General features: G+C 45.5%; 1 protein-coding gene across 1 annotated transcript; it reads left to right on the plus strand.

The window, feature by feature from the left end:
- Positions 1–27110, plus strand: LGI2 (leucine rich repeat LGI family member 2). The gene is made up of 8 exons (XM_060011781.1): positions 1–197; positions 2119–2190; positions 3168–3239; positions 5217–5288; positions 10369–10440; positions 11122–11291; positions 17466–17630; positions 25603–27110. The coding sequence occupies exons 1-8, from the start codon at positions 1–3 to the stop codon at positions 26418–26420; spliced, it is 1638 nt and encodes a 545-aa protein (XP_059867764.1). The 3' UTR covers positions 26421–27110.

The raw sequence follows: 27110 nt of genomic DNA on the forward strand, positions 1-27110 counted from the left end.
ATGGCGCTGCGGCGGGGCGGCGGCGGGGCGCCGGGACGGCTGCTCTTGCTGCTGGGAGCCGCGTGCCTGATCCCGCCGAGCGCGCAGGTGAGGCGGCTGGCGCGCTGCCCCGCCACTTGCAGCTGTACCAAGGAGTCCATCATCTGCGTGGGCTCCTCCTGGGTGCCCAGGATCGTGCCGGGCGACATCAGCTCCCTGTGAGTGAGTGGGACCCCGGCAGCCCCTGCCCCGTCCTGCCCCACCCGGCGCCCGCCGTCGCCCGGGAGTTGCCTCTGGCGCCGGGACAGCGCGACCCTGACCCCACTTCCCGGCCCCTTCCTTTGCGTTTGGGTTGGGGCGCGCGGTGGGACGTGGGTTGGAGTCTCGGGCCCCGGGGAGTATGAGGGGAACCCGAGATCCAGAGTCTGGGAAGCCAGACAAGTCCCTGGGGCAGTGTTTCTCAAAGTCTGGCCCGCGGGCCACCTGCATCAGATCCACCTGGGGGGGCTTGTGCCAATGCAGATTCCGGGGCCCGCACCGAATGATGCAGGGTCCGAGAGCGGAGCCTTGGAGTCTGCGTTTGGCCTCCCCAGGTGATTCTGAGGTGCATTAAAGTTTGAGAGGATGTGTGTTGGGGGTGGGAAGGTTGTGGGGGGGGCTTGTGTATGCAGCCGAGCATGACTGGAGCGCTTGCAGAGGAATGAGGCCTCACCGTCCCTCCTGAGGTCTGGGGCTGTGGTTTACACGGTGCCCTCCTCTGGACCTGTCCACACTGCAGGTGGGGCAGTACCTGGGAGAAGGCATGTCACCTCTAGAAGTGGAGATGCCGCCGCATGTGGCCCGGAAGAGGGAAGCACAGAGGACCTGGCGGAGCATTGGGGAATGTGGGCATCCAGCCCAGAGGGCAAGTGCTGGGAGTCAGCCGGACTCCTTGCCCTGAGCTCATAAGGGCTTCTTGCCCCCCTCCTCACCGCGTGTTGTGCTGGCTGCTTATTCAGTGCTGGAGGAACGGACAGGAAAGGGCTTCCTATTATTGGTCCACCTGCTCAAGGGCTTTCAGCCTGGCCTCACACAGCCACTCAAACCACATGGCCAGCTCTCATAATGGCTGGGGAAGGGGCTACTGGGCAATATCTTCACTGCCGGGAAATGTTTCCTGCTGAAATGACTCCCACATCCAGGCCAAGGTGCTGGGTGATGCCCACTCCATCGTAGAGGCAGGGATTCCCATGGGGCAGCAGGGGGTTGCTCTCACTTGCTCTTGTGCTCCACTTCCATGTCTCCACCCCAGGCAAGGCACTGGGGCCTGGACCCAGGAGTGAAGGGCTTCCTGTTTGCATTTATAGGCAGTCAGGACAGTCTGGCTGAGCAGAAACAGAGGGCCTGTTTGACGCCTAATATTGCTAAGTCGGGTGACATGGAGCATTCCAGAAATGAGAATTCCCCTGGTTAAATCCCTTAGACCAGCAGCTGCTTAACGGATCTGCATATTAACTGAAATAATTCTGAAATGATGTATTGAGGTCCTACTGCGGCCAGAAAGGATAGGGGCCCTGGTGGCTAAAATAGTCAGGTTCCTTGTTCTGATTGGCCGTTAACTCTGGCAGATGGCGTGGCCTCCCACCACACATTCAAGTTCAGGTGTCTCTGGGTTGTTTCCCAAGGCTTTCACGGTGCATTTAATCAGAAGTGCTCTGAGCGACTTTCAGAGATGTGCTCCCAAGGGGAACACTTAATCCTACCCTTGAGTTTCGTCGGCCAACACTAATGCTGTGTCTACACAAACGATCATGGGCAGAGGTGAAGGAATTATCCATCTTCAGCTAGGGCCTCCTGTAGTTAAGAAAAGGAAGTGAGGGGTTATTGATATAAACCGGCTGAGATGATGTCTATGCAAGGAGCTAGACTGATAGTAACGGTTTCTGTTATTCAGTCCAGTTTTCCTATTGATCCAGTTCATTGGAAAATGGCTGGACTCATCTTGTTCTTACTCCTGAGAAGACCCTGGCCAACCATTTGAAGGCTCATTCCTGAGTGGAGGAGTTTAAAGCACAGGTAGAGGATAAGGCTTCTTGTCCATCTTGCCCGGCACTTCCTCAAAGCAACCTAGTCCTTGTTTTGTTCCTCTCTTGCCCGTAGGAGCCTGGTAAATGGAACGTTCTCGGAAATCAAGGACCGAATGTTTTCTCATCTGCCTTCCCTGCAGCTGCTGTGAGTATGGGAAGTCCTCTCTGGAAATGGCGGTCCTGGAGGTGCGGTCCTGGGAAGAGCCGTCTCTGTCTCTTGGGTATCAGTCCTTCCCAAGATACCCAAGCTCCACAAGTAAACTGTGGCTGGCTCTTAGTGTTTACTTGCCCTGTTGTGTCCCCACTGAGCTGAGTCCCCAGTGCGCAGTGTCCTTTCCTTCTTTCAGCACATGTTTTCCTCAAGGGCTTTATTTATTTTAACATCTTTATTGGCGTATAATTGCTTTACATTGTTGTGTTAGTTTCTGCTTTATAACAAAATGAATCAGCTCTATGTATACATATATCCCCATATCCCCTCCCTCTTGCGTCTCCCTCCTACCCTCCCTATCTCACCCCTCTAGGTGGACACAAAGCACCAAGCTGATCTCCCTGTGCTATTCGCTGTTTCCCACTAGCCATCTATTTTTCATTGGGTAGTGTATATATGTCAATGCCACTCTCTCACTTCTTCCCAGCTTACCCTTTCCCCTCCCCGTGTCCTCAAGTCCATTCTCTACATCTGCATCTTTATTCCTGTCAAGGACTTTACTGTAGATGCCATCGCCCATATCCAGCAACTGGGGACATGATTACATTGAATTATGACCTGAATTTCACCTAAACGTACCATTTCCCAAACACCTCACTTTAAAAGAGAACCTCCATTTTTAACCTCTAAATGTTATTATGGAAATAGGAGCTCTCAGGTCATATTTACTGAGACCCGTAGGGAAGAAAGGTGAAATAATGGGGGTGACCAGAAAATCTGGCCAAAGAGAATCCACTTGCCATTGTCCATCAGTGTCTGAGTCAGGTTGCACACCGAATGGGCCAGTTTTACACTGAGAAGAGCCCGTGTTTGCCCACGGATCAGAACATAACAAAAGAAACAGAAATGGCTTCACTCTGTGACTCAAATTTTACACTTCTGCATTGAAACCTAATGTCTCTTCTTTTCAGATTGCTGAATTCTAACTCATTCACAGTCATCCGGGATGATGCTTTTGCTGGACTGTTTCATCTTGAATACCTGTAAGTTTTGTGCTTTGTCTATTTGCTGAGCGTTTGGTATGTCAGTGAAATGGCTGTATTGCTTTCCAAGCTGGGACAGCATCTCTTAGAGAGCTTAAGGGTGGAGAAGATTCAGAAAACCCCATTCTGTTTTCAGCGCTGACCTTTTATAGTTTACTTGTGTATAAACATGCTGAGACAGGAGGAGGTTGGAGCCAAAGAGGGGGAAAGGAAACAAAGAAGGAAAGATATTCACTCATTCTCTGCTGACATTTAATTTGTCATGTCATAAGCACAATTGGAAATTATATTGGATATTTTTACCTCTCAAAGCTAGACATGGATTTGCTGATCAGCCAGAAATGAAGCTGAAGGATTCTGAGGGTTACATACTTTTAAGAAAGTCTCCCTGTTTGGGGATACAGCTTCACGTTTTTAGTTTACCTGTCCTATATCCCGTTTGCAGTGTCTCCTGTGAGCTGCAGCTGAGGGTCTAATTTTGTTTTTTCTCCTTTAAAATAAAGGTTATTTTTCCCTTTTCAGTTGTGCATTTTTCCCCCGCAGCAATGCCTGGCTCTGATTTCTGCCTCTTCACACTTTCAGGTCATCTCTTTTCCCCTTAAGTTCTTCCACCCTTGTCTTCTGTCACTTTGTAATAATATTAATCCTGCTATCAGATGGGATTTCCTTACCTAGCATTCAGGGGCATTTTTTAAATCCGTGTCTCTGCTTTCTTATCTGAGGTTAACAGGTAGATGTTGGAATTCTAAGTACATCCTGGGTCTAAGAAAGCTCTCTGCTGATTTCCTGTCCTCAGGAAGGATGTCTCTGGAGAAAGTCTTTCTTCAGAGGATACATAATACGGGTACTCTCATAATACTTGATAGTCTATGTAACCTGGGAAGAGTGGTCAGGCTGAAGTGCTAGGCCAACTAGGTTCTATCAGAGCACATCAACAGCCGATGGAGGCGGTGAACAAAGAACCATCCATTCTCTCTTTCAAGCAGTACATCTTCCTGTCAAGGTTACTGTGAGGAGGAAGTTCGCTTCTCAGCTTATACTGAAGTCTATTACTGAATAGACCCCGATTTAAAAAAAAAAAAAAAAAAAACAGGCACCGGATCATTCTCAGTCTACGAATCAAGAACTGTTTCACTAACGAAAAACATCATGTTGCAAAGTCTCCCTTGGACCATCTCATCAGAGACTTTCTTACATTTGAAGAAATGTGATGCCGTAAACGAAAATTTAGTTCTCTGTGGCCCTAGGGAATAGTCCTAGTGCATTCACTTCATGTATTTCCCTTTTTAAAGCGTGGCTGGAGTTATTACTGCAAGGTCCTGTGTGCAAGCCCTAAGACATCTTAGCACAGAGAAAGAAGTGTGGCCCATGCTCAACTTCCTTATACTTTCTATTTCCAAGTAGCCTAGAGATCTTGAGAATATCCTTGCCTTGTCACCCACTTGTTCAGAGATGACACTGTGTAGGACATGATGAACTCAAGCTTGCCGGAAGCCAAGCTTAATGGAATTCTCCCTGGGCAAAGACTTTAATATGGAGAGGTAAAACAATGGGCTCCCCTCAAGGGGCAATGATGTTAACAGAAGTATTATGGCCAGGCACTGTGAAATGTAAGAAGGTTGGAGGGGGGAAGATGTCTGGAAGCGTTCCAGTCTTGCGGAATTTGAGAATATCTTGCCTTTGTGTAGGGCTTTCTTCTCCTTTCCCGCCCAAGATGTTTTTACCCATGCTGCCAATCCTGACTTTGAAGACTTCCAGGCTGCTTCTGGAAGGAGTGCAAAGCACGCTTGTGTGGTGGCACTCTTGCACACACACCCAGCTCCCACTTGGAATCTGGTCTAGCTGACCGAGCCTTTGGAGATGAATTTCTGAAATTTATAAATGCTTTTAGATTTCATTCTGAAAGCATCCCAGTATCGTTTTTTCGAGATATTAAGCAGAGAAAATTCAGTTTAATTATATGGCTGTTCTCCTTAGGTTCATTGAAGGGAACAAAATAGAAACCATTTCAAGAAACGCCTTCCGTGGCCTTCGTGACCTGACTCACCTGTAAGTCCTGTGAAAAGTGTTGTAAGCCCTATTTAATGTGTGGAGTGAGGGTCACTTCCCAGTGCCTCTCTCTTTCTTGACTGTTTTCTACATATTGTGATAGCTTCTGAAGGAAACTCATTGCCAGATTGCCCGAGCAGTTTCTGTATTGTCGATCAGACACCAGCCCATTGTGATCACTCACACACTCGGCTTTCTTATCTTCTCCGTCCTTCCGAATTGCCGTTATGGTCCATATGACTGCATGTGACAGGAGCGCTCTGAGCTGGGAGTGAGGGACGAGGTGGGAAGGAATGGAACATGTATCATATACCTACTCTGTGCCAGGCCCTGGGCTGAGTGCTCACTAAGCCTTCTCTTCTTTATATTTCACCATAATCTGTGAGTCCCCATTGTACAGATTTGGGAACTGAGGCTTACCTGACTCATTGAAGAATGTTGAATGGAGGATCAACATTAGGGTGAAGTAGAATAGAGACGTTTTTGTGGTTCCTTTAATTTGGATGCAAATAGCTTTTCTTTTTTTTATGTTGGATTAATCTGTGGTTTAAGCTAAGCTCTCTGGGTTCTTTAATAGCTTTCTGGAGGAAAAAATTAAATTGATTTGAATTGGCATATCAAATAAAGCAAGCACACACACTTAGCAAATTTAGAAAACTGGAAGAATAGTGCCTGTGCTTATGAAAATGCGAACATCGTCATTGTCTTGGCAGGAGCAATTTATTAACCGTTTGCACGCTAGAAACTTTGTGTTGGAGTAGGATAACATCGGATAACATATCCCGTCTCCATAGTCAGCTTATCTGTGGTAAAAAGACAATTGGGGAAGTTAGAGGGCTTTGAGTAGGGGTATTAGGCAGGGTGGCAATACCTCCAGGGTGTGTAACCGAAACCGATACAACATCTAAGGAGATAATCATTCCCATCAGACCCTGATAGAGGCAAAGGTGTCTGTCAGGAGGCTCAGTAAGCACTTGATTCTGGAATGCTACCGATCGGAAGTCCTGCCTAAGTTACAGCTTGTAGAGTAAGGAGATGAGGGAGTGGAAATGGGAGTCTCTAAACATCTGGAGCAGCACAGCCGATCCTGGACAACATCAGACTCTTATTGGCATCATTCCTCCATGTTTTCTTTCCTATAAAAGTCTTGATTGTTTTTTCAGATTCAACCTAGATGCCAAATCCCCACGTTCTTGTAGGGGCGAAGACAATGGGCTTTGAGTCACAACAGACTCGAGTGCAAATCTCAAGGCCACCATTTGTTAGTATTACTTAGCCTTTTCCGAGCCTCACTTTTCTCATCCTTAAAAATGGGGATGGTTATACAGACCTCATAAGATTGCCGCACGTAGTGGGTTAGTGCTTGCTTGCAAATCATCCGGCCCATTATCCACGGTAAATGTTCAAGGTCTGGTTGGCGTTGTTATCATCATCATCGTCATCGTTCACAACAATAGCATCATTCCCTCCCTCCGCTAATGAAGAAGCCTCGGTTTTTTCCAGGGGCTGCTGAGTAGCCTTGGCAGTTTGGGTGGCTAGACAGGGTCTGCTAGGAAGACAACTGTGGGGGTCTGGAGAAGAACAGCTGTGGCAAGACAAATCCAGTTCCCAGAAGTCAGGAATGAAGGGCTTTGTTTTTGAGCAAAGGCTCTGGGCAGATTATACGCCTAAAGTAAAGCCCGTGTGACTGGTTGAGCTCGCCCAGATGTCAACTTTCATCGGACCAGTTGGCTCTGGGGCCTTGGTCTGAAAACAGATGTAAATATGCAGGTATTGTGCATATGTATTTGCATATCTTTGTGCATGTGGGCCCTTGGGTACATGGACTTCTATTCACGTGTGCACATAACTGTGTGTATATGCTTGCACATTTGCACGTACAACCATATGCTGTGTATCACCCATATGTGTGCAAGAGGCACCTCCTTGTCTGTGTGACATGCAGGGGGCACACACAGAGGGAACAAAGGAGTCCTTTGTTTGGGTCCAGAGCGCATCTGATGCATTAGAGGAGATGTAAGCCCATCTAGTGTGTGTTCCCATCCCACAGTCAAGCCTATGGGGCCCGCCTCCCCCCAGCTCTCCAGCTCATTTCCCTGAATGTGCCCACAACACTGGGCTCTCAGGACGCCCCTGTGCACACCCAATTCACCCCATTACTGGGCCTTTCCCTTACATCCTTTCCCTTGCCCAGGATACGGTTTCTCCTGCCCATGATCTCCTGGAATCCACCTTTTCCTTCACAGCCCAGATTAAGTTCTGTCTTTTCCTTGGATTCCTGATCTCCCCTCCACACCTCTTGCAGCCCTCCTAGCTGATTCCACACAACCGGCACTTTGCTGTAGACACTGGCCATATTGGTTGGTGCCGTTTCACGGATGTTAGTTTCATCTCCCCAGCTGTGTTGAAAGCTCCCTGAGGGCAGGGCCCCTGCTGATCTTCCATTAGCTCTGCTCTTCCCCCAGGGTCTCACACAGGGCTAAGCCAGCAGGACATTCTTTCTGATTCACTGACTGACCAATGAGTTACTAAGCTGGGTTTTCCATATGTGCTCTACTGCAGGGCAAGTCTTATGACTGTTAAAGTTGACTCCTCTGGGCTGGAGATGTAGGTAGTAATAAAAACATTTAATACACTGTTGAAAGAATGAACTGATCCTCCCAGCCCACCCCATCCCCTTCTTTTTGTAAACTTCTAAGCAAGGAGAACACATCAGCTCTCTATAGTTCACTCCTGTGCTTAAGGAAGTAACTATCTGGAAGTTGCTTGTTTTAAGTATCTGCTTTTTTACCTTTATGAACTTTTCCAACACCTGCAGACTCACATCCATAGGTAAAGAAACATAGATCAGGTTTCAGAGCATTGAAGGAGCAGTGCCAATCTGTAACTAAAATCTAGGACATTTGTTTTCCAGCGGTCCCACAAAGCCCAAGGGACCAGTTGCTGTTAAGTAGTTTTAGAAATGAAGTACCATGAACTTGTACACAAAATGAAGTGGAAAGTGAGATGTTATGCGCGGAGTCTGGGCGGGGTAGGGGCGGGCAGTCCATCTAAATCATTCAGCTTTCCGAAATCTAAATTGAACACTTGGAACAGTTACTAAACATTCAGCTTTTTTTCTTTTGGCCTTGACCATTCCGTATATGCTTAGCACTTCAATCCAATGCGTTTCAATTCACTAAAAATGTTTAGCTAAACTAGTAACCTTTAATTAGCTAAAAATATTGTACTTTACTTTCCAGAAAAAGTGACTAGCAGCCAGAAAAAAAAAATCAAAACTGTCTCCTTTTTAAATTTCAAGAAACAACTTCTAGAGAACGTTCAGTCTGATTACAGTCTGTAGTCTATAATCTACAGTCTGTAGTTACGATTTCAATCTGTTCGGCCTGTTTTCCAACATGTTTAAAATTGTACCAATAAATCATTTAGGAAAGGAAGGTAAAATAATACATGAAATTGTATGTTAATCCATTCGTGGTTAACTGGATGGGAAAAGACATAATTTAGAAACTATAGGTCTCCCTGTATTCCGTTGCTCTCACTCAGCAAGAATGTTTGGATTTAAAATGGGCACAAACTTTCTACCCTAGTTGATTCTGAGGAGGAGCACCCTTTCGTTCCTACTTCTGGGATGGGTCATTATGATGCTACAAAAGATTAATTTCATATATATTTTTAAAGCGGTTGGTGCTGAATTACCTACATGGGGATCATCATTTATATGTTTTGCTGTTTGTATACTCAAATGTATAAAAGAAAACAAAAGTCAGCATCAGTTGTTTGGCTGACTCACATTAGGGCATGACGCCTGGGAGAAATCAGACTTGATGTACGTCATTTCAACACCTCTCATCTTTCTACATTAGCAGCCCAGCACCATGTACATTCGTCTTCAGCAGGATGATGACAGGGCACTGCATAATCCTGAATCATCAGGGAAAGCATTGATGATGTTTGTTCAAGTCTGCTTCCTGGAGATGGGGGGTAGATTAGGACATGTTAGAAAGATCTCCAACACTAAGAGCAAAAATACAAAATATGGTTTCTGGTCAACCTTAATTAATGAGAAAATGAAATTGATCACAATCAGTCATTCCCTAAACATTGTGGTTCACTGAGATTTTCTATTATCATTAGTGTTAGAGCTGAGATTCTTTATGTAAAAGAGTATTTACATAAAGTAGATACTATTTTTTAATAGTCACAAGTAATAAAATTCACTTAGATGCCCCGTGAGGGAACTTCTTAGGATAAGACTGTACATCTATCTTTTTATCATTCTCATTTTAGTGCTTAAGTCATCCATTCAGAAAGACTTTACTGAGTACCCACTATGTGCCAGGCACTGTTCTAGATGAAAGGGATACAGATATGGACAGACAAAAATCTCTGTCCTCGTGTTGCTTATGTATAGGGAGAATGCAGAGTCAGTAAACAAATAGATGGATAATTAATATATATTGTATGCTAAGTGACAGTAGTGCAGTGGAGATCAACAGGGCATGGAAGGGAGTTGTGTAGAGATCAGGGAAGGTGGTGAAAGTGGAGGACAGACCTAAAGGAGGCGATGGATGAACCACACCTAGGGCGAGAGCGTCAGGCAGATGAACACCGAGTTCAGAGAACTTGAGCTGGGAGTGTGACTAGCCTGTGTGAGCAATAGCAAAGGAGCCGGTGTGGGTGATCTGAATCCTCAGAGACTCAGTCCCACAGGTAAGTGGGAACGGAGGTAACTAGACAATGGAGGGCCTTGGGTGCCATCAAAGGGACTTTGACTTTTATTCTGCGAAACGTGAGATGCCATCTGAGGATGATTAACGTGTATCAAGAGCTTAATCAGTGCTTGTTTTAAAAACAAAACAAACAACGGACGTTGTATGCTCCAGCATCTATAATGTTATCTTTGTATAACTAAACTCATTTCTTTATCTCAGTATCAATGACCAAAGCCAGAAATTGAACTACCTTTTGCTAAAGAGGTTTAGAACTCTGTTTTAAGTCACTTGCTTTATTTAAGGGACTTCAGAGGGATAGGACATGAAGATAATAACCACATTAAAATGTGACTTTTTTGTTCTAGTTCTTTGGCCAATAATCACATAAAAGCACTCCCGAGGGATGTCTTCAGTGATTTAGACTCTCTGATTGAACTGTAAGTAATGAAAATTAAGTTGATGTTGCTTGTCTTGAAATCCCCTCTCCCCCTATACTGCATTTTTTTAATGTTGTACCTAAAAATCTATGACAAAGTAGCAAATACTGGGAAACGGCATATAGTTTGTATTGTGTTAGCTTTGCCGTATACTTAGTAGCATTAGGCCAATGGTAATTTGGCGTGCTGGGTCCGGGGGCTTCCTTTCTCCCAGAGAGCAGTAGCGTATCCATCTGCGTTGTCTCCTAGTGCTTGTCACTCCTTGCTGGGCAAAGTTTAACAAGATCTTAAAGTTTCAATTGTGTTTGTCAAAACTATCTTCCTGTAATGTCCTGTTTTTGCTTGTGAGAACCTGTGCTGGGTGGTGTTCTTCTGTCACCTCTCCCCCATTTCCACCATGGCGTGGTGACAGTTTCAAGAGGATCTGGAAAAATGGTGCTGTGTCAACTCTGAGCACTCGCTGCGTGCTATACGGTTAAAATCATGGGCACTGAAGAGTGTTAAATAAAGTCAGTGGTACGTAAAAGACATCGGATGTATTAAATACAAAATTTTTTAAAAATTCCATTTGGGGGAGTTATTAAATATGTCAGGATATCAGGATTTCTGGAGTTTCATGTTAGGGCCAAAATATTTCCGACATGTCTGTTTCTCTGTGTCTGTGTTTGTTTTGTTTTTTAGAGATTTAAGGGGCAATAAGTTTGAATGTGACTGCAAAGCCAAGTGGTTGTATCTGTGGTTGAAGATGACAAATTCCACTGTTTCTGATGTCCTGTGTATCGGTCCACCAGAATATCAGGAAAAGAAGCTGAATGACGTGACCAGCTTTGACTACGAATGCACAACTACAGGTATTCAGAACCTCTATCATCCAAGTCTGATATTTAGAATAACCCTTTGTTTTTCTTTTAGACTGTCAACAGGGAGTGGGGAAACATGGGGGTAAAAGTTTTCTATCAAAATTATTTTAGGGGAAATTTAAGCATTCTCAAAGAAATGATTTGATGTGGCAAGGAAAATATCTCAACAGTTTGGAAGGATTTTTGTTAACTGCACTGGCTTTACTTTTGATTCTTTTTGATTCTTTACAAAATTCAAATTTGTCTAAAGTTTTTTTTTTTTTAAGCTCAAAGGTGAATTTGGCATGAGAACATTTTCAAAGCAGTCTAGGTTTCATATAAAGACAGTACAGAGACCTAAGTCACTGTTCTCTTGATTGAATACTATGAAATTTATAGGACATTTAACTAATAAATACCAGACTTTAAAATTGCTTTTGTAGTTCCATGTAAAATGAGATAGCTAGGCATCTTAATCAATGGCAAAGTAGGAATATAAGTTAACAAGTAGTTATCAAAAGGAAAAATTCACATTGAGGAAAAAAATGTCAAGAAAGTTTGATTTTGTTTTCCTGAGTCTGCCTCAGGGTTTCAGTTTATATGTTTTCAGGTTATAAGATAAAACTAAAATACTAACTGCCTCAACTGTCATATCTTGTAGAGAGCCCAAGAATATCTCCATATGAAAGGCTTAGATGGAGTTTCTATAGCTTCTAAAAGCCAGATTTTAAAGGAGAGTGGATCAGTCCACAGTCTGAAACCTGCTTACCGGACTTATAAAAATAAACACTTAGGCTGAAAGTTGGTATCTACAAAGCCTCAAGTCATGTCAGTAGGAGCAGCAGAAAAGAGAACTCAGAGAATAGTTACGGAAACTCAAAAGACAAAAAAACTCTTAAGAACAAAGTATCACATTTAGGCTAGTCCTACTGCTATCCCCCGATCTAATAAACAAACTCAAAAGTAAAAATTACTTCTAGATATCTTTGTAAATAAGGGACCTGACAAGTTCTGTTCTTTGCTGAGAGGAAACCTGAAGTCTTATGGAAATGCCCTTGTCTTTCATCACTGAACAGGGACTTATTCAGCTGTGTAATTGGCAGGTGCCCTTTAGCCAGCTGAGGCCACTGGGGGGTTATTTATTGTATTGTAGAGCAGTGCAGTCTATCAGAGGTCACGGTCAGTGACGTTTGCACCAAAAGGTGGCATTCAAGGCCATGCCGTATGAAATGTGAAACCCCAGCTCGCTGGGGTGCCTCTCTGCCTCTTCTCATTTTTCTGGAGAGTTCTCTAAACCCCATGCTGAAGAGAGCAGCTTTTCCATTGTTCTCTTCACTCCCGGCCCTAGTGTGTGACAACGTTGCCAATCTCAGAGAGAAATGGCTTGGACTATAGAGGGCCTTGGAAACTAGGAATCTGTCCTAAACCCAGAATCTATGGGGCAGCATGAGCCCCTTAACACATTTGGGGGCATTCTCTTAGACATATTTATCTTTGCTAACAAGCTTTTTGCTAAAATTTAGGAAGTCCGCCCCCCCACCCCCGCCTGGAAACAGGGAGAAGATGATTCTGTCTTTGCTCCTGTTTTATCCCTTTAAGGCTCATGAACAGATGAGCTCTCACCCACGGTGTCTTCCATCACGAAAAAATCGTGCCACCAAGTTGTGACCCCCTCCCCCCAAATATAGTCCCTGCCTTGTAAGAACTAGGTCGATAAAGTATGAGTTTTGGGGGTTCCTATCTTCTGGCTCAGATCAAGCCTCACACGCTGGTGCTCTATTTAAGGCCAGGGAGGAGATAGGTGAGGATGGATGGAAGTTGGAAAGTCAAGTCTAAGACTCATGGTACCATGACTACATCCTCACTCGAGTTTGGGGAAGAAGCACATTTTCTGAGTGCACTGTTTTCCTCTTAGCTCGGGGTTTTAGCAAAGGAGTAAATTCTTCCGGCAGATGTCTCACCTTGTTCTTCCCAGGGAGAGGAGGGTACATTACCATCCTGTTCCTCAGCACAGGGGTGTAATTAACACCACAAAGCCACCCCGGCCGGTTTCAGCTCTGCAGCGTCATCAGTCCCTCCATAAGCCTCTGCTTCAAGTCTATTTTTAACCACCTCAAAAATCCCTGTTACCTACTCATAATTCCCCATGTTAGGTGGATAATTCACTAAATTCCTCAGAGGGTGTGAATTTTGCATCCTAATTGTCCCGTTAGTTTCCCTATTTCAGGGCTGATGAAAATGCAGAGAGAAATAATGCATTAATGTGCAGTTTCTCTCCCAATAGGATCAGCATCATGTATAATTTATTTTCTGCAAGTGCTATAAATAGGTATGTAAAAATCTGTTGATTCCAGTGGGAGCAAGGCCTAAATTGTAAGAGTCCCACTGACATCATGAACTTAATCCAATGTGAATGGAAGTGGAAGTGCTTTTTGCAGAGAAGGCCATTAATACTTTAACACCAGTAAATTGATGTCATATCAGCATGTGGATTGTTTGAGATCTTTCCACAATGAATGTGCTTTTGCCGTTTGTGAGAAATAACTTACGATGGTGATGGGGAAGATGTTTAAATTCCCCGAGTCCTCTCCCCCATTCACACAAACACACATTCATCAATCATATTGTTTCACCGGTTTTTTCCCTTCTTCCTTCTTTCTCTTCTCCTCCTTTTTTTTGGACAGGAGCGGCGAAGGGGGAGAAGGAGTGTCCTATTAAGAATTAGCTTTATAGCTCGAATGATTTAACAGTCTGTGCTGTGCCAGATAGCCAGTCTATAGAAAATATTATGAAACCAATGTTTGGGGGAAATCAATGAAAATAGAACCATGAAAGGCTAGATTTGTAAAATGCTCTCTATATTTTTTTAAAAATAAAATTAAAATTCTGGAATTTTTTTAAAATAAAAAACTGAAACTTTTGGGTCTGCACTTTAAACAGCCTGCATTTTTAAGCTCACAAGTGCTCGTGTTTCTGAGAATTCAGAGTGTAGTCAGGAAGCTCTGAACGCAAGCAGAGGGGGTTATAAAGCATCAGGAGTGTTGGGAACCTTGGGCAGACTGGGATGAGGCAAGGCAACCGGAGATGCTGGAGGAGGTTATAGACGTCTTGGTGGTAATTAGAAGAACGCAGCTGTATTCTCTGAGTCCTCTTCTACCTCCAGGAAAGAAAGCAGACCGTGACTGCTTCCATTTCCCTTTTCCCATTTACCAGCCTGTGAACACGGAAGCCTTTTGCAGCGTTTTCCGACTTCTACACTGGGGCCACCAGGGCCCACAGGAATGAACCAGGGGTTTTTCAGGTTTTAGTCTTTGACCAAGCAACGCTGGTGTTTTGGGGGACTTGGTAGAGGAGGGGGAACTAGGATCCGTGGTGACTCTTCCCTAAGTCTTCACGCAGGCAGCTTCACACTGTCACTGTTACGCACGTAGAACTCCTGAGGGATCACCGCAGCCCAGGCTGGGCGCTAACACTTAATCCTCACTCTCCTATTCGGCCTCTACAGCAACCTTGTGAAATAGCCGTTGCCCTCATTTTACTCCTGGGGAACCTGAGGCTCTTGCCCGAGCTCCTGGAGCTGCAAGTGCAGGCGGGGTAGAAACCAGTCTATCTCACCTGCCCCAGCTCTTCCAAATGTTCCAGAACGGGGGGTACCTCCTCCACTCTTGCCGACTGTCCCCACTGTCCCTCGGCCACCTCTTGCTGTCGGGTGCAGAGGCAGCCTCCTCTTTGCTTCTCCCTCTTCTCCCTGTACCTGCAAGCATCCTTCATTCAGCCCCGTCCTCTCCCACCACAGTCAGGGGCGAGGCCAGCCCTCCCACACTCGCCAAACCAGCAAGCATTTACTCAGCAGCTCCTGTCCACTGAGAACGAGAGGGGCCCCTCCAAAAGGTAGCATGTATCGAGCACGCACCTTGTGCAAAGCACTGTTCTACATGAGTATGGATTCAACAGACGATGAAGAAACTGAGGCAGAGAGAGGTTGGGTAACTTCCCTAAGGTCACTCAGCAAAAAGACAGAGTCAGCGCTCCGGCATTTTATCTTAGATGCCGTTAAAATGAACACTGTCCCCAAGAGATGGCCCAGTGGTGACCAGGACAGTGGAGGGGGACTGTCCTTGCTTGGATCTCAATTCCATATTTATCAGTCGCCTACCGTGTGCTGAGCCTGAGGTTGGCGTGTCCATCACATTACCCAGTCTGTTCCTGCCATCGAGCCTGGATCATTGCCCCCATACTGCAGATGAGTAAACCGAGGCCTTGTAAGGGGAGGTGTGCACGCAGCCCAGGGATTCAAACACAGGGAGTGGTTTCAGGTGGTCTGACTCCAGGCGCAGCGCTCTTGCCAGTGCCTCACGCCGCCCTTACTGCTCAGCTTTACCTTCTGCCCGCTGACGGGCACCTGCTCTTCCGGCCCCGGCTCCACGCTTCCCACCTTAACACTCGCTCAGCTGCTCTGCCCCCTTACCTGCCTCTAGTCCTTTTGCACTGGCCCTCCGTACTCACTACCTGGTACCTGCCCTTTTAATGCCTTTCTCAGTTGACATTTTTTTTTTTTTTTTTGCGGTACGCGGGCCTCTAGCTGTTGTGGCCTCTCCCGTTGCGGAGCACAGGCTCCGGACGCACAGGCTCAGCGGCCATGGTTCATGGGCCCAGCCGCTCCATGGCATGTGGGATCTTCCCGGACCGGGGCACGAACCCATGTCCCCTGCATCGGCAGGCGGACTCTCAACCACTGCGCCACCAGGGAAGCCCTCAGTTGACATCTTTCATGAGGCTTCTGAGTCAATTATTTCTTGAGTGGCTACTGTGGGCTTGTGTCATTGGAGCTCTGAGAAGTGTAGGACCTTCCTTAGGAAGCCCTTGGTTCAGGAGACACACCACGCTGGCTGTGTGTCCATGGCCGGGCATACACCCTCTCTGAGCTTCAGCTTCTGGCTCTAAGATCTCTCCCATTTCTTCAAATCTGACCCTGATGTCTCTATGTTGGAGACTAAATCCTAGTAAATAATAATATGTAAACAACATTGCCTGATTATGAGTCCAGCAAGTTAGGAAGGGTCCCTGATTGGACTGGTCAGGGCAGCTTTGCAAGAGGAGATGGGACTTCAGTGGGCATGGATAAGGATTGGGTGGGGGAAGAGGTGGGCAAAGCCAGGATTTTCTCATAGGAACTACTTTCCTAAGCCAGACGTCCACCCTCAATTTACCCTGGGTACTTTTAGCCTGCTAAGAAGCAGTGCACCCTGAAAGATCTCTGGCCAAAGAAATAACTTAAACTTTATTAGTATTTTGTTTTTTTAAAAAAACTTCTTTCTCCATTGTTTCTCTAGCTACTGCACACACTAACCGTTCTTGCATCCGAGGGCATGCTAACCCTGTTTCTTGGTAAGACTGTACATTCCGTACCAAGATTTCACAGAGTGAGTCATTGTAGCCCAGGGAGCGACACATGATGGGTATCGACTTGCCACTAAGTGTAAGAGCAGAATGCGTGCTTAAATAGGATGGCGTCTATATTGCTGGAAAATCTAATAGATCTCCTGTAACTGCTCCCTGAGCTGCAGAGCAGTACCCAGATCCCAGGCACAGCCGTACTTAGCACTGCTACCAATCCAGTAAACACACCTAGGTTAACTTCCCCGCACAGTGGGCTTTATCAACCTCCAAGACCTCGTCAAAGAGTTTGGTTTGGTTTCTAAAACTGCGGTGTGCCCTTTGGGGAATTTACTTTTAGTTGTCTTTACTACCTGGACTATTCTGAGAGAGCTAAAAAGAACAGCATTCCCCAAAGGAATTTGACCACAGCAGCCCTTCTTCATAGAGTAAATTTCACCATAGTTTCAGGAATGTTGCCCTGCAGTATCCTTTCTGTCCTGTCTTTCTGAAAGCCAGGTCTCACCAAATTTGTTTAAAACTTTGAGATCCTCTAGCCAGACTCGTGAGCTATTTATCTCAAGGAAGCTGTATTAGAAGCTGTGCGTTCAGTCTGCTATTTCTGCACAAGCCAGAACTCTCTGGACTCATCCAGAGTGAAACATGCCATGATGTGTGTTGCTTCTCTCCCGCCCTCCCCCCTCCCCAGTCCTCTTTGGAACTGATGAGAGAAAGGATAGAAGGGGAATGGCGGTCCATAATGCCCACAGGAGAGCTCACGGAGACTTTTTTTTAAACACCCCTTCCCAGATTTTGTTGTTCATCAGACTCTGCCCTACCAGTCGGTTTCAGTGGATACGTTCAACTCCAAGAATGATGTGTACGTGGCCATCGCTCAGCCCAGCATGGAGAACTGCATGGTGCTGGAGTGGGACCACATCGAAATGAATTTCCGGAGCTATGACAATATTACAGGTGTGTTATGGCTTTGACTGGATGTACTGCCCTCATTTCAGCGTGGCCTAAAGCCCGGGAGAGGAGAAATGTTCTCTATTATCCCGAGAGGGAGCTTGGCTCTCGGGCTTGGTTTGCTTTGGGAACACATTCCAGCCCACCCTCTTCCCTCCACCTTTTTCTGGACGTGGTCAGTTATTGGTGAGAGCAGAAACCTTAGGTGGTGATTCTGTTTATTGTTGGTGATCCTTTTGTAAAGGGAGAGGGTGATGGGGGCCTGTGGTGGGAAGCATTTTCCTGAAATGGTGAGAAGTCACTCCCAGAATCCCTTGATTTTGAGCAGTTATGACAGCCTCAGCCTGCAGGAGCGTTTTAGCAGCTAAATGAATTTTTTGATTTTTGTAAGCTCTTAACGAATATGCTAATGCACACGCACACACACACGTGCTCACGTACACATATGCACACACTCACGAACACACACACACTGTAGCTGTTTCTATTGCCCCCTTGTGAATTTTTTGATTTTTGTAAGCTCTTAACGAATATGCTAATGCACACGCACACACACACGTGCTCACGTACACATATGCACACACTCACGAACACACACACACTGTAGCTGTTTCTATTGCCCCCTTGTGAAGTTCTGGTGATCACTACTTCCTTTTAATAAGTACATACAAAATAAGCATAAGTGGCTTCCTAATTCAAGCCTTTGGGATAAGACTTAGAGCTTCATTTGGGGCCATGATTGAATCCCAGTGTCTTAGCGCTACTAGAAATGGACTGTCTACTTGCTTTTTAAATCAGTGGATAAAGTCAAAATAATCTTTCAAAGACTTCTCATTTATCAAAGTGCAATCTGATACTAATACTGACTTTACAGACAGCACCACGTGGCCTAACTCTTGCCCCATGTGAGGGTTTCCTTCAGTGATTCCTTCTCTGGTTCGAGCAGCGTCTTGCTGGGGTGGAGAGAAGCGTATCCAGGTAGCATTTCCAGATACGGAGGTTCTGGCCTTGCAGCAGGTGCGGGGATGCAGGGAGAGCATCGTTCACCCTCAGGGAGCAGAGCTGCTAATGAGGCTGATCTGGCAGCCCGGAGAGGTCTATGAGACGTAGATCCTGACGCTCCGACATGCCATCTGGCCTCCCAGTGCTGAGCCCACATTCCTGGGAGCAGCCCCGCTCGCTCCGAGCGCAGACTCAGCACAGAGCAGTGCAGGTGAACCTATGGAGGGGAGCCCAGGCCTCAGGACCCTAAAGCCGGTCCATGTTAGAGGAAACGAGGTGAGAGAGGAACTCACCACGGCATGGTTTTTTGCTTCCATCTTTTCTCTGACCTGGAAAGTCGGTGAGGGCTGAATGAGCAGGCCCCTCTGCCTTCTCTCCTCCCTCTCACACGAGGAGGTGGGAGCAGAGTGAAGCCGTGCTCTCGTGCAGGGAGTTCTGAGGCCAGTGCTTGTTGCCGGTGCTGGTTGTGGGCTTGCAGAGAGCCAGGTTCGGGTTAGTCTCGTTGGGGCTCATAACAGCTGTTTGAGGTGTTATTGCAGGTTCCCTGCCCGCAGGTAGAGGACAAGTGACCTCTCTTCAAGAGAGAGGAGGCATATGAACTATAAAGAGCTCAGGTTTTGAAAACCTACGAACATGGATTCTACTCCTGACTCTGCCATGTGCTAGGAAGTAGCTGTGGCCTTTGAGCCTCTGTTTTCTCATCGGTGAAATGGGCAGGAGATGTACCTCCCATGGATGTTGTGAGAATTGGGTGAGTGCCAGGCACAGAGAAGGCAGTTCTTTCTTTTTTTTTAAGTGTTTCCTCTTTCTCTCTCTTTTTTTTTTTAATTTATTTATTTTAGGCTGCGTTCAGCCTTCATTGCTGCGCGTGGGCTTTCTCTAGTTGCGGAGAGCTGGGGCTACTCTTCGTTGCTGTGCATGGGCTTCTCATTGCGGTGGCTTCTCTTGTTGTGGAGCACGGGCTCTAGAGAACAGGCTCAGTAGTTTTGGCACGTGGGTTTAATTGCTCTGCGGCATGTGGGATCTTCCCAGACCAGGGCTCGAACCCATGTCTCCTGCATTGGCAAGCAGATTCTTAACCACTGCACCACCAGGGAAGTCCCAAGCAGGCAGTTCTTAATGCTGGCTTCCTCCTTACCTTTCCGAAAGAAGAGATGTAGGCTCAGGCATGTTGAATCACTCCACTGTTACTTCCAAGGCAGAGCCCGGGACCTGTCACTGCTGCATCCCACCCTTTCCTTCTCCCAGGTTGACCTTGGTAGGAGGGGACAGCATTGCCCTCCACCTGCCCTTCCTACATACAGCAGCTGGTCACACCCCTAGGTTCATCAAGTCATTCATTCATTTTTTTTACTGGTTCCCAAAGATTTCTTGAGTGCTTACTCTGAGCCAGGCCCAGTCTAGGTGCTGGGGCCGTAGCAGTGAACAAGTCACAAGAAAACCTCCACCCTCAAGGAGGCTGTGTTATAATGGGAGAGAGAGAGACAATCAAATAAGACAAATAATTGTAATACGTACAACACATTAGATGGCAGCATGCTAAGAAGGGAAAAGGTGGCAGGGAGGAAAGATTTGAAGTGTTGGCATGAGAGGACTGAAATTTTAGATAGAGTGTCTGGGAGAGGCCTCATTAAGAAGGTGTTCGAATAAAACTTGCGGGACATGAGGGCTTGATGCACATGGAGGGTGGGAACAGCGGGGAGAACGTTCCAGACAGGGAAGAGTGAGTGCAGCAGTCCAGAGGCAGGAGGGTATTTTTCCTGTTGGATGAACAGGCAGGTGGCTGGTTTGGCTTGGACAGAATGATCCAGGGGCAGTTGTAGGAGATGAAGTCAGAGAGGTAAGAGGGCTGATCGTGGGGGCCTTGCAGGTCCTATGAAGGACTTGGACTTTTGCCTTTGTGCAGAGGTCAGCCAGGCTGCATAGAAGATGCAGGTGCCTGCTACAGAATGCTGGGTTGTGTCCAGCTGCTGGGCTGAGAGTAGTCCGTGTGTGGGGAGGGGACCAAAGTGGGATCAGAGCAAGTAGTTGAGAGGCTATTGCAAGGATTCAGGCAAGTGTTAATGGCCTGGACCCAGCGGAGGCCACAGAGCTGCGGGTAGGAAGTGGTCAGTGAGAGCAGAGTGGGTGTGGCCAGAGCCAGGGCTGGAGCTTACTGGTTTCCAGGGATCCCTTGGCCTCTGAGTGTTGAAGTCTGAATCTTCTGAGAGGTGGGCAGCTGGACATGTAGCCCACTGGGATCCTCTTCACAGCCAAGCCCAAGAAGTGAGCTACAAAATTGTGTTCGTTAAGTTTATGGACTCCAACGTCACACTGGTTTTTCATAAATCTGTCTCTAGATCTTTCTAGCTGGTGACCTTGGCCAAGTTTTAATTTCCATGAGCCCCTTTCATCTGCAAAGTGGGAATTCCATCTGTAAAATGGTATCATCATAGTATTGGGCCCGTGGGAATTTAACTGGGTAGCTTATATAACACTCAGCATGGGGCCTGGCGTATAGTAAGTTCTCAACAAGTGTTGGGATATCAGTTGCGGATAAAAAATAGATATTTGATTATTATTCCTTGCTACCACCGCTAGGCAAATCCACCAGGTTTGGATATTTTACTCTTCTTAATTCATGAAAGCACACAGATTTCGTACATCAGGGTCCCAACACACATTTCCGAATACATATTGCCAAATTCCTGTCACATTGATTTCTGATCACATCTTACAATTCAACCACCTCTCTTTTGTTTCTCCCTTCACCTGGGTTTCCAGGCTCAAATGCAGCCTCCTACAGGAAGCATTTCTTGATGACCGGATTGGAATGAAGTCTGCCTTCTCTGCTCCCTTATTGCATGAATTTCCATTAAACACAAATCTCATCACATAATTTTTCACTTAGAGGAAGGCAACTCACATTTACCTACTCAGTGATTTATAAGCTGTTTCTTTCGTCAGCTACACAACCTCACAATGTGTACTTATTGTCTCTATTTTATAGTGAAAAAAAAAAATAGGAGCAGCCCTCCTTCTCCCATAGACCCTAATTCTTTGACTTCAATAAAATTGTCTCCACAACTTTCAAAAGCATAGGAGTGCCAGGGCCAGCAGAGCATGGCCTGAGGGAGGCTGGGAAAGAGGGTGGTTACAGAAGTAGGGGCCTTGCTCGCTCTGTGGAGGAAAGAGTGTGGCTTGCTGGAATTCAGCCTGGTGTGAAGGAAGGCCCTGCAGCTCACACGGGCTGGGCAGATGACAAATGGATGAGCAAGGGCACAGCCCCAGAACCACTTGCCTCGAACAAGACCAAGGTAAATGTGGACCGTTCTCTCCTCGTGGGGCTGTGCATGCCTCATTTATCATCGCGTTTGATCCCAGGGTGATCCCAGAGTCAGCAAGAGCTGGGCAGGATTTTCTCCATCCATGGCCGGCAAGTCTGGGGCTCCGAGGAATGAGAGGGACACATGCTTCCCGCTCTGTGGCCCTGCTGGGCATTGTGCAAAAGGGACATCCATCCTCTAGTGAGAGAGGGAGACCCAGGGTCATGAGCCGCCCCCCCGCCACCGCCAGGTTTTGCTCCTTTTTCTCTCTAGATCTCTTCTCAGCTCTCCTGCTTTTGGTTCATTTTGTTTGCCTTTTGATTTCTGCCCACTAAGTATGTTGCAGCATCTCTCCTCCTAGATTAAAACACATATTCACACACACACACACACACACACACACACACACACACACACGAGGATTGCTGCTGACACCTCCATAAGCTACAACTCCACAGGCTACACCTGGAAAGAGGACGCTTTAGGGAGCATCTCCAAGAAAGGAATTCTTTCTCACACGGCCCCTCGGCTGAGACCAGGATAGCTGCAGGATGCTTCTGGGTAGAAGGGACCTCCGTAGCCAGGGACTCAGGAGGACCATGCACCTCAGTTAGTGCTGTCAGGGGGGAATCAGTGCAGTTTCTGAGGAGCAGTTTGGTAGTTGAAACCCAGAAGCCTTAACAATGTGCACAATGTCTACCCCGCAATCTCTCCATTGAAGAGCACTGCCAGGTGGTTTTCAAACACAGATTTCTCTACAGGGAAGCCTATTACTTACAATAATGAAAAACTGGAAATAAGTGCAATGTCCAGCAGTAGGGGATTAAATAAAATATGGTGCCTCCATGCAATGGAATACAATGTAATGTTAAAAAATCCAGTTGTAGAAGACGCAATAACATGGGAAAATGTTCACAACATAGTGGTCAAGGGAAAAAAAGAGGTTATGAAAAATCCATGTACACTAAAAGCCCAGATCTATTTTTAAAAGGCACATTTGGATATGTGCAGAGATTGGCAATTAAAGAAATATATCAAGATATTAAGTGTTATTTCAGCATTTGCAGTTCAAGTGATTTTGATTTTCTTCTTTGTACTTTTTGGTACATTGGTGGTGGAGTGTAGACTGGAGCCAGACTACCTGGATTTGGATCCCAGGCTCCATCACATTGCAGCTGTGTGACCTTGTATAAGTTACTTAACTTCTCTGTGCCTTTATAAAACGGGGTACAAAATTAAGTGTATGCTAAGTATATAATAAGCATGTAAAGTGCTTAGTATAGTGCCTTTATATGTTACCTATTATTATTTTCAGAATTTGCTCTGATGAACATTAAAAACCTTTATACTCAGAAAAAATGCAATAATTAGTTTTAAACAAAGGAAAGGGACCAGATTCTTGCAGGAAAGCCAAAGCAGTGGAAGAGAAAAGTAAATACCACCCGAAAATCCACCAACCGTCTGCCCCCAATGTTAATACTGAGGACAGAAATTGGGTAATTATCCTTGTAATTTACAGACCAAATTCACTTTGGTCCAAACTGCCTAGAAAATTAGGGGAAAGAAATAACTTTTAATTGAATGACCTAGATGGCGAGCCAATAATACTCTTTGAGATGTGGGTGGTCTTATTGCTGTCTGGCTGGAACGGTGTGGGCGGGGGGTCTGGGTGCAGATAGGGAGAAGGTGATGGGAGGTGACCCAGACAGGGCAGTCACGACTGAAAATGTTCCCCTTTTCCTGCAAAGTTCTGGTTTGGTGCCGCCTGAGCTAGATCATTCAGATCATGGCTCGTGATCTCAATTGCCTCAATGATCCAATAATGAGAGCGACTAGTTATTGATCGCTTCCTGTGTGTGCAAGCTCTGTACTAAAAACCCTGACCGTGAAATTTCTCAGGTAGTCTTTACAGCGGCTGTGTAAGGTCAGGGCTGGCAGCATCCTTAGTCTCATCTGGTAGGGGAGGAGCCTGAGCACAGGGAGTTGAGGGAACTGCCACAGGGTCAGAAAGCTTATGAGGTGCTGGGCCGCGTGGTCTAGAGTCACAAGGTTTAAGACTGGTCTGTTCTGCCTCCGCTCAGCTCCAGAAATCAGAAAAGGTCAAACGTCCTCAAGAGCTCTCATTACATTTTTTTTTTTTCCTGCCTCTGAGTCCTGACTCCTAGCTTTTTACCCCCCAAGAGAAGAAACCCGTTTAAATGCCTCATTCTCCCCTGTGGAGTCGGGAATAGCATGCAGACAATTCGTCTTAGTGAATTTCCTGAATTATACACCTGCCTCCAAAGATGCCAGAGGCCTAGGTTACCAACACTTACCTATTTCGATGGAGGTACTTTTAAAACTATTTGTTTTAATTGTGGGGAAATATACATAACATAACATTGACCGTCTTAACTGTGTTTGTGGGTGGTTCAATAAATGCATCAATCCCCAGAGCTCTCTCATCTTGAAAAACTGAAACTCGGTACCCATTAAACTGTAATTCCCCATTCTCCCCTCCTCTCAGACCCTGGCAACCACTCTTCTGCTTTCTATCTCTATGAATCTGACACGTCTAGGTACCTCATATGAGTGGAATCATATGCTATGTGTCTTTTTGTGACTGTTTATATCACTTAACATAATGTCTTCAACATTCATCCATGACACAGCATGTGTCGGAATTTCCTTCCTTTTTAAGGTGTAACAATAATCCATTGTGTGTATAAACCACATTTTGTTTATCCATTCATCCATCAGTGGACACTTGGGTTGTTTCCACCTTTTGGTTATTGTGAATAATGCTGCTATGAACACGGCGTACGCATATCTCTTCAAAACCCTGCTTTCAGTTCTTTGGGTACAGACCCAGAAGTGGAATTGCTGGATCATATGGTAATTCTTTGTTAAATTTTCTGATGAATCGCCATACTGTTTCCCACAGTGGCTGAACATGTTATATTTCTCACCAGCAGTTCATAAGGGTTCCAGTTTCACTGTGGACGGGCATTTTTTTTTTTATTTACTTAAAGATTTTATTATTGTTTTGTACCAATTAGATTTACATAAAGATTTATCCTTTTCATTCTCTTGATTAAACGCAAAAATATTCTGATTGTTTAATATATTATTATTCAATACAGTTAATTTACCTAAAGAAATTTTTGTTATATATAGTTTAGATTTACATAAATAAATATTTACTCTGTTCGTTGTTCTTTGTTATTTCTTTTTTTTTTTGTTATTTCTTTTTAAAAAAAAAATGAACTATAGTTGATTTACAATATTGTGTTAGTTTCAGGTGTACAGCAAAGTGATTCCGTTTTATATATATATGTGTGTGTGTGTGTATATATATATTTCAGATTATTTTCCATTATAGATTATTACAAGGTATTGGATATAGTTCCCTGTGCCATGCACTACGTCCTTGTTGTTTATCTGTTTTATATGTAGTAGTGTGTATCTGTTAACCCCATACTCCTGATTTATCCACCCCCTTTCCCCTTTGGTAACCATAAGTTTACTTTCTATGTCTGTGAGTCTGTTTCTGTTTTATAAATAAGTTCACTTGTTTTATTTTTAGATTCCACATATAAGTGGTATCATATAATATTTGTCTTTCTCTGACTCTGGACGAGTGTTTCTCACGGTGGCTGCCCTAACCCCATCTCCCCTCTTCTGGAGCGCAGGTCAGTCCATCGTGGGCTGTAAGGCCATCCTCATCGACGACCAGGTCTTTGTGGTGGTGGCCCAGCTCTTCGGCGGCTCCCACATTTACAGATACGACGAGAGCTGGACCAAGTTTGTCAAATTCCAGGACATAGAAGTCTCTCGCATTTCCAAGCCCAACGACATCGAGCTGTTTCAGATCGAGGACGAGACGTTCTTTGTCATCGCAGACAGCTCCAAAGCCGGTCTGTCGACCGTGTATAAATGGAACAGCAAAGGATTCTACTCGTACCAGTCTCTGCACGAGTGGTTCAGGGACACGGACGCCGAGTTTGTTGAAATAGACGGCAAATCACACCTGATCCTCTCCAGCCGCTCCCAGGTCCCCATCATCCTCCAGTGGAATAAAAGCTCTAAGAAGTTTGTCCCCCACAGCGACATCCCCAACATGGAGGATGTGCTGGCCGTGAAGAGCTTCCGGATGCAGAACGCCCTCTACCTTTCCCTCACCCGCTTCATCGGGGACTCGAGGGTCATGAGGTGGAATAGTAAGCAGTTTGTGGAGGTCCAGGCTCTCCCATCCCGGGGGGCCATGACCCTGCAGCCCTTTTCTTTTAAAGAGAATCACTACCTGGCCCTGGGGAGTGACTATACGTTCTCCCAGATATACCAGTGGGATAAAGAGAAGCAGCTCTTCAAAAAATTCAAGGAGATATATGTGCAGGCGCCTCGTTCCTTCACAGCCGTCTCCACTGACAGGAGAGATTTCTTTTTTGCATCCAGTTTCAAAGGGAAGACAAAGATTTTTGAACACATAGTTGTTGACTTAAGTTTGTGAAGGTGTGATTGGTGAATTTAAAAGACGTGTAGCTTCAGCTGTCACGGGAGAGGACCAAGGGGAAAAAAGAATCCAGGTTCACAGGTCTGAAATTACAAATGCACTGGGGAAGTAGTTAGAAGTTTTCAAACTTTTAGAACTCATATTTTAATCAGGGATTGCATTTATTGGCTAACTGCATGACATGTCCATTCTCCCACTTAAAAACACATCTGAAAGCCTGTAATTACTGAGAAAACGGTACAACGTTAAGTCTTACCATCTAAGGAAACAATGCGCCTTTTTTTTCTTTTTAATGAGGAAGGAGAAAATCGGATAAGATGGGACAGCTCTTACAATGAAATAAAAACAAAAAAAGACCAAACACACTATGGGCCCTTCTCATTCCATTTTAGCAATCCAGTGGGTAAGAACGCTTAAAGCCAAAGTCAGCTGAAAAGATTTGCTGATGATTAGTTTAAAAATCTGATAACACTCAGCAATGCTATTTTGAGCCTTCCCTGTTTCCTGAATCCCCCCTAATAGCAGAGCCTTGACTGTTTCATTGGCTCATATAGATGGATGTTCATCACGGGTGTGTTAACAAAATAACGTTTAGCATTGCTTCCTCTGCTACAGAAAAAATATTCTGCTGACACGTGTATTGGTCCATCACAGGCTGTGGACCCAGGAGTGAGACAAAGAAGTTTC

The sequence above is a fragment of the Delphinus delphis genome, chromosome 5, assembly GCF_949987515.2.
Source record: "Delphinus delphis chromosome 5, mDelDel1.2, whole genome shotgun sequence".
NCBI classification, from domain to species: domain Eukaryota; kingdom Metazoa; phylum Chordata; class Mammalia; order Artiodactyla; family Delphinidae; genus Delphinus; species Delphinus delphis.

Bases quoted from the DNA above. Each gene is read 5' to 3' on its own strand.
- LGI2 (XM_060011781.1), top strand. From the start codon at position 1: ATGGCGCTGCGGCGGGGCGGCGGCGGGGCGCCGGGACGGCTGCTCTTG. The intron at 2,191-3,167 runs GTGAGTATGGGA...TCTTCTTTTCAG, and splicing joins CTGCCTTCCCTGCAGCTGCT to ATTGCTGAATTCTAACTCAT. The intron at 10,441-11,121 runs GTAAGTAATGAA...TTTGTTTTTTAG, and splicing joins TTAGACTCTCTGATTGAACT to AGATTTAAGGGGCAATAAGT.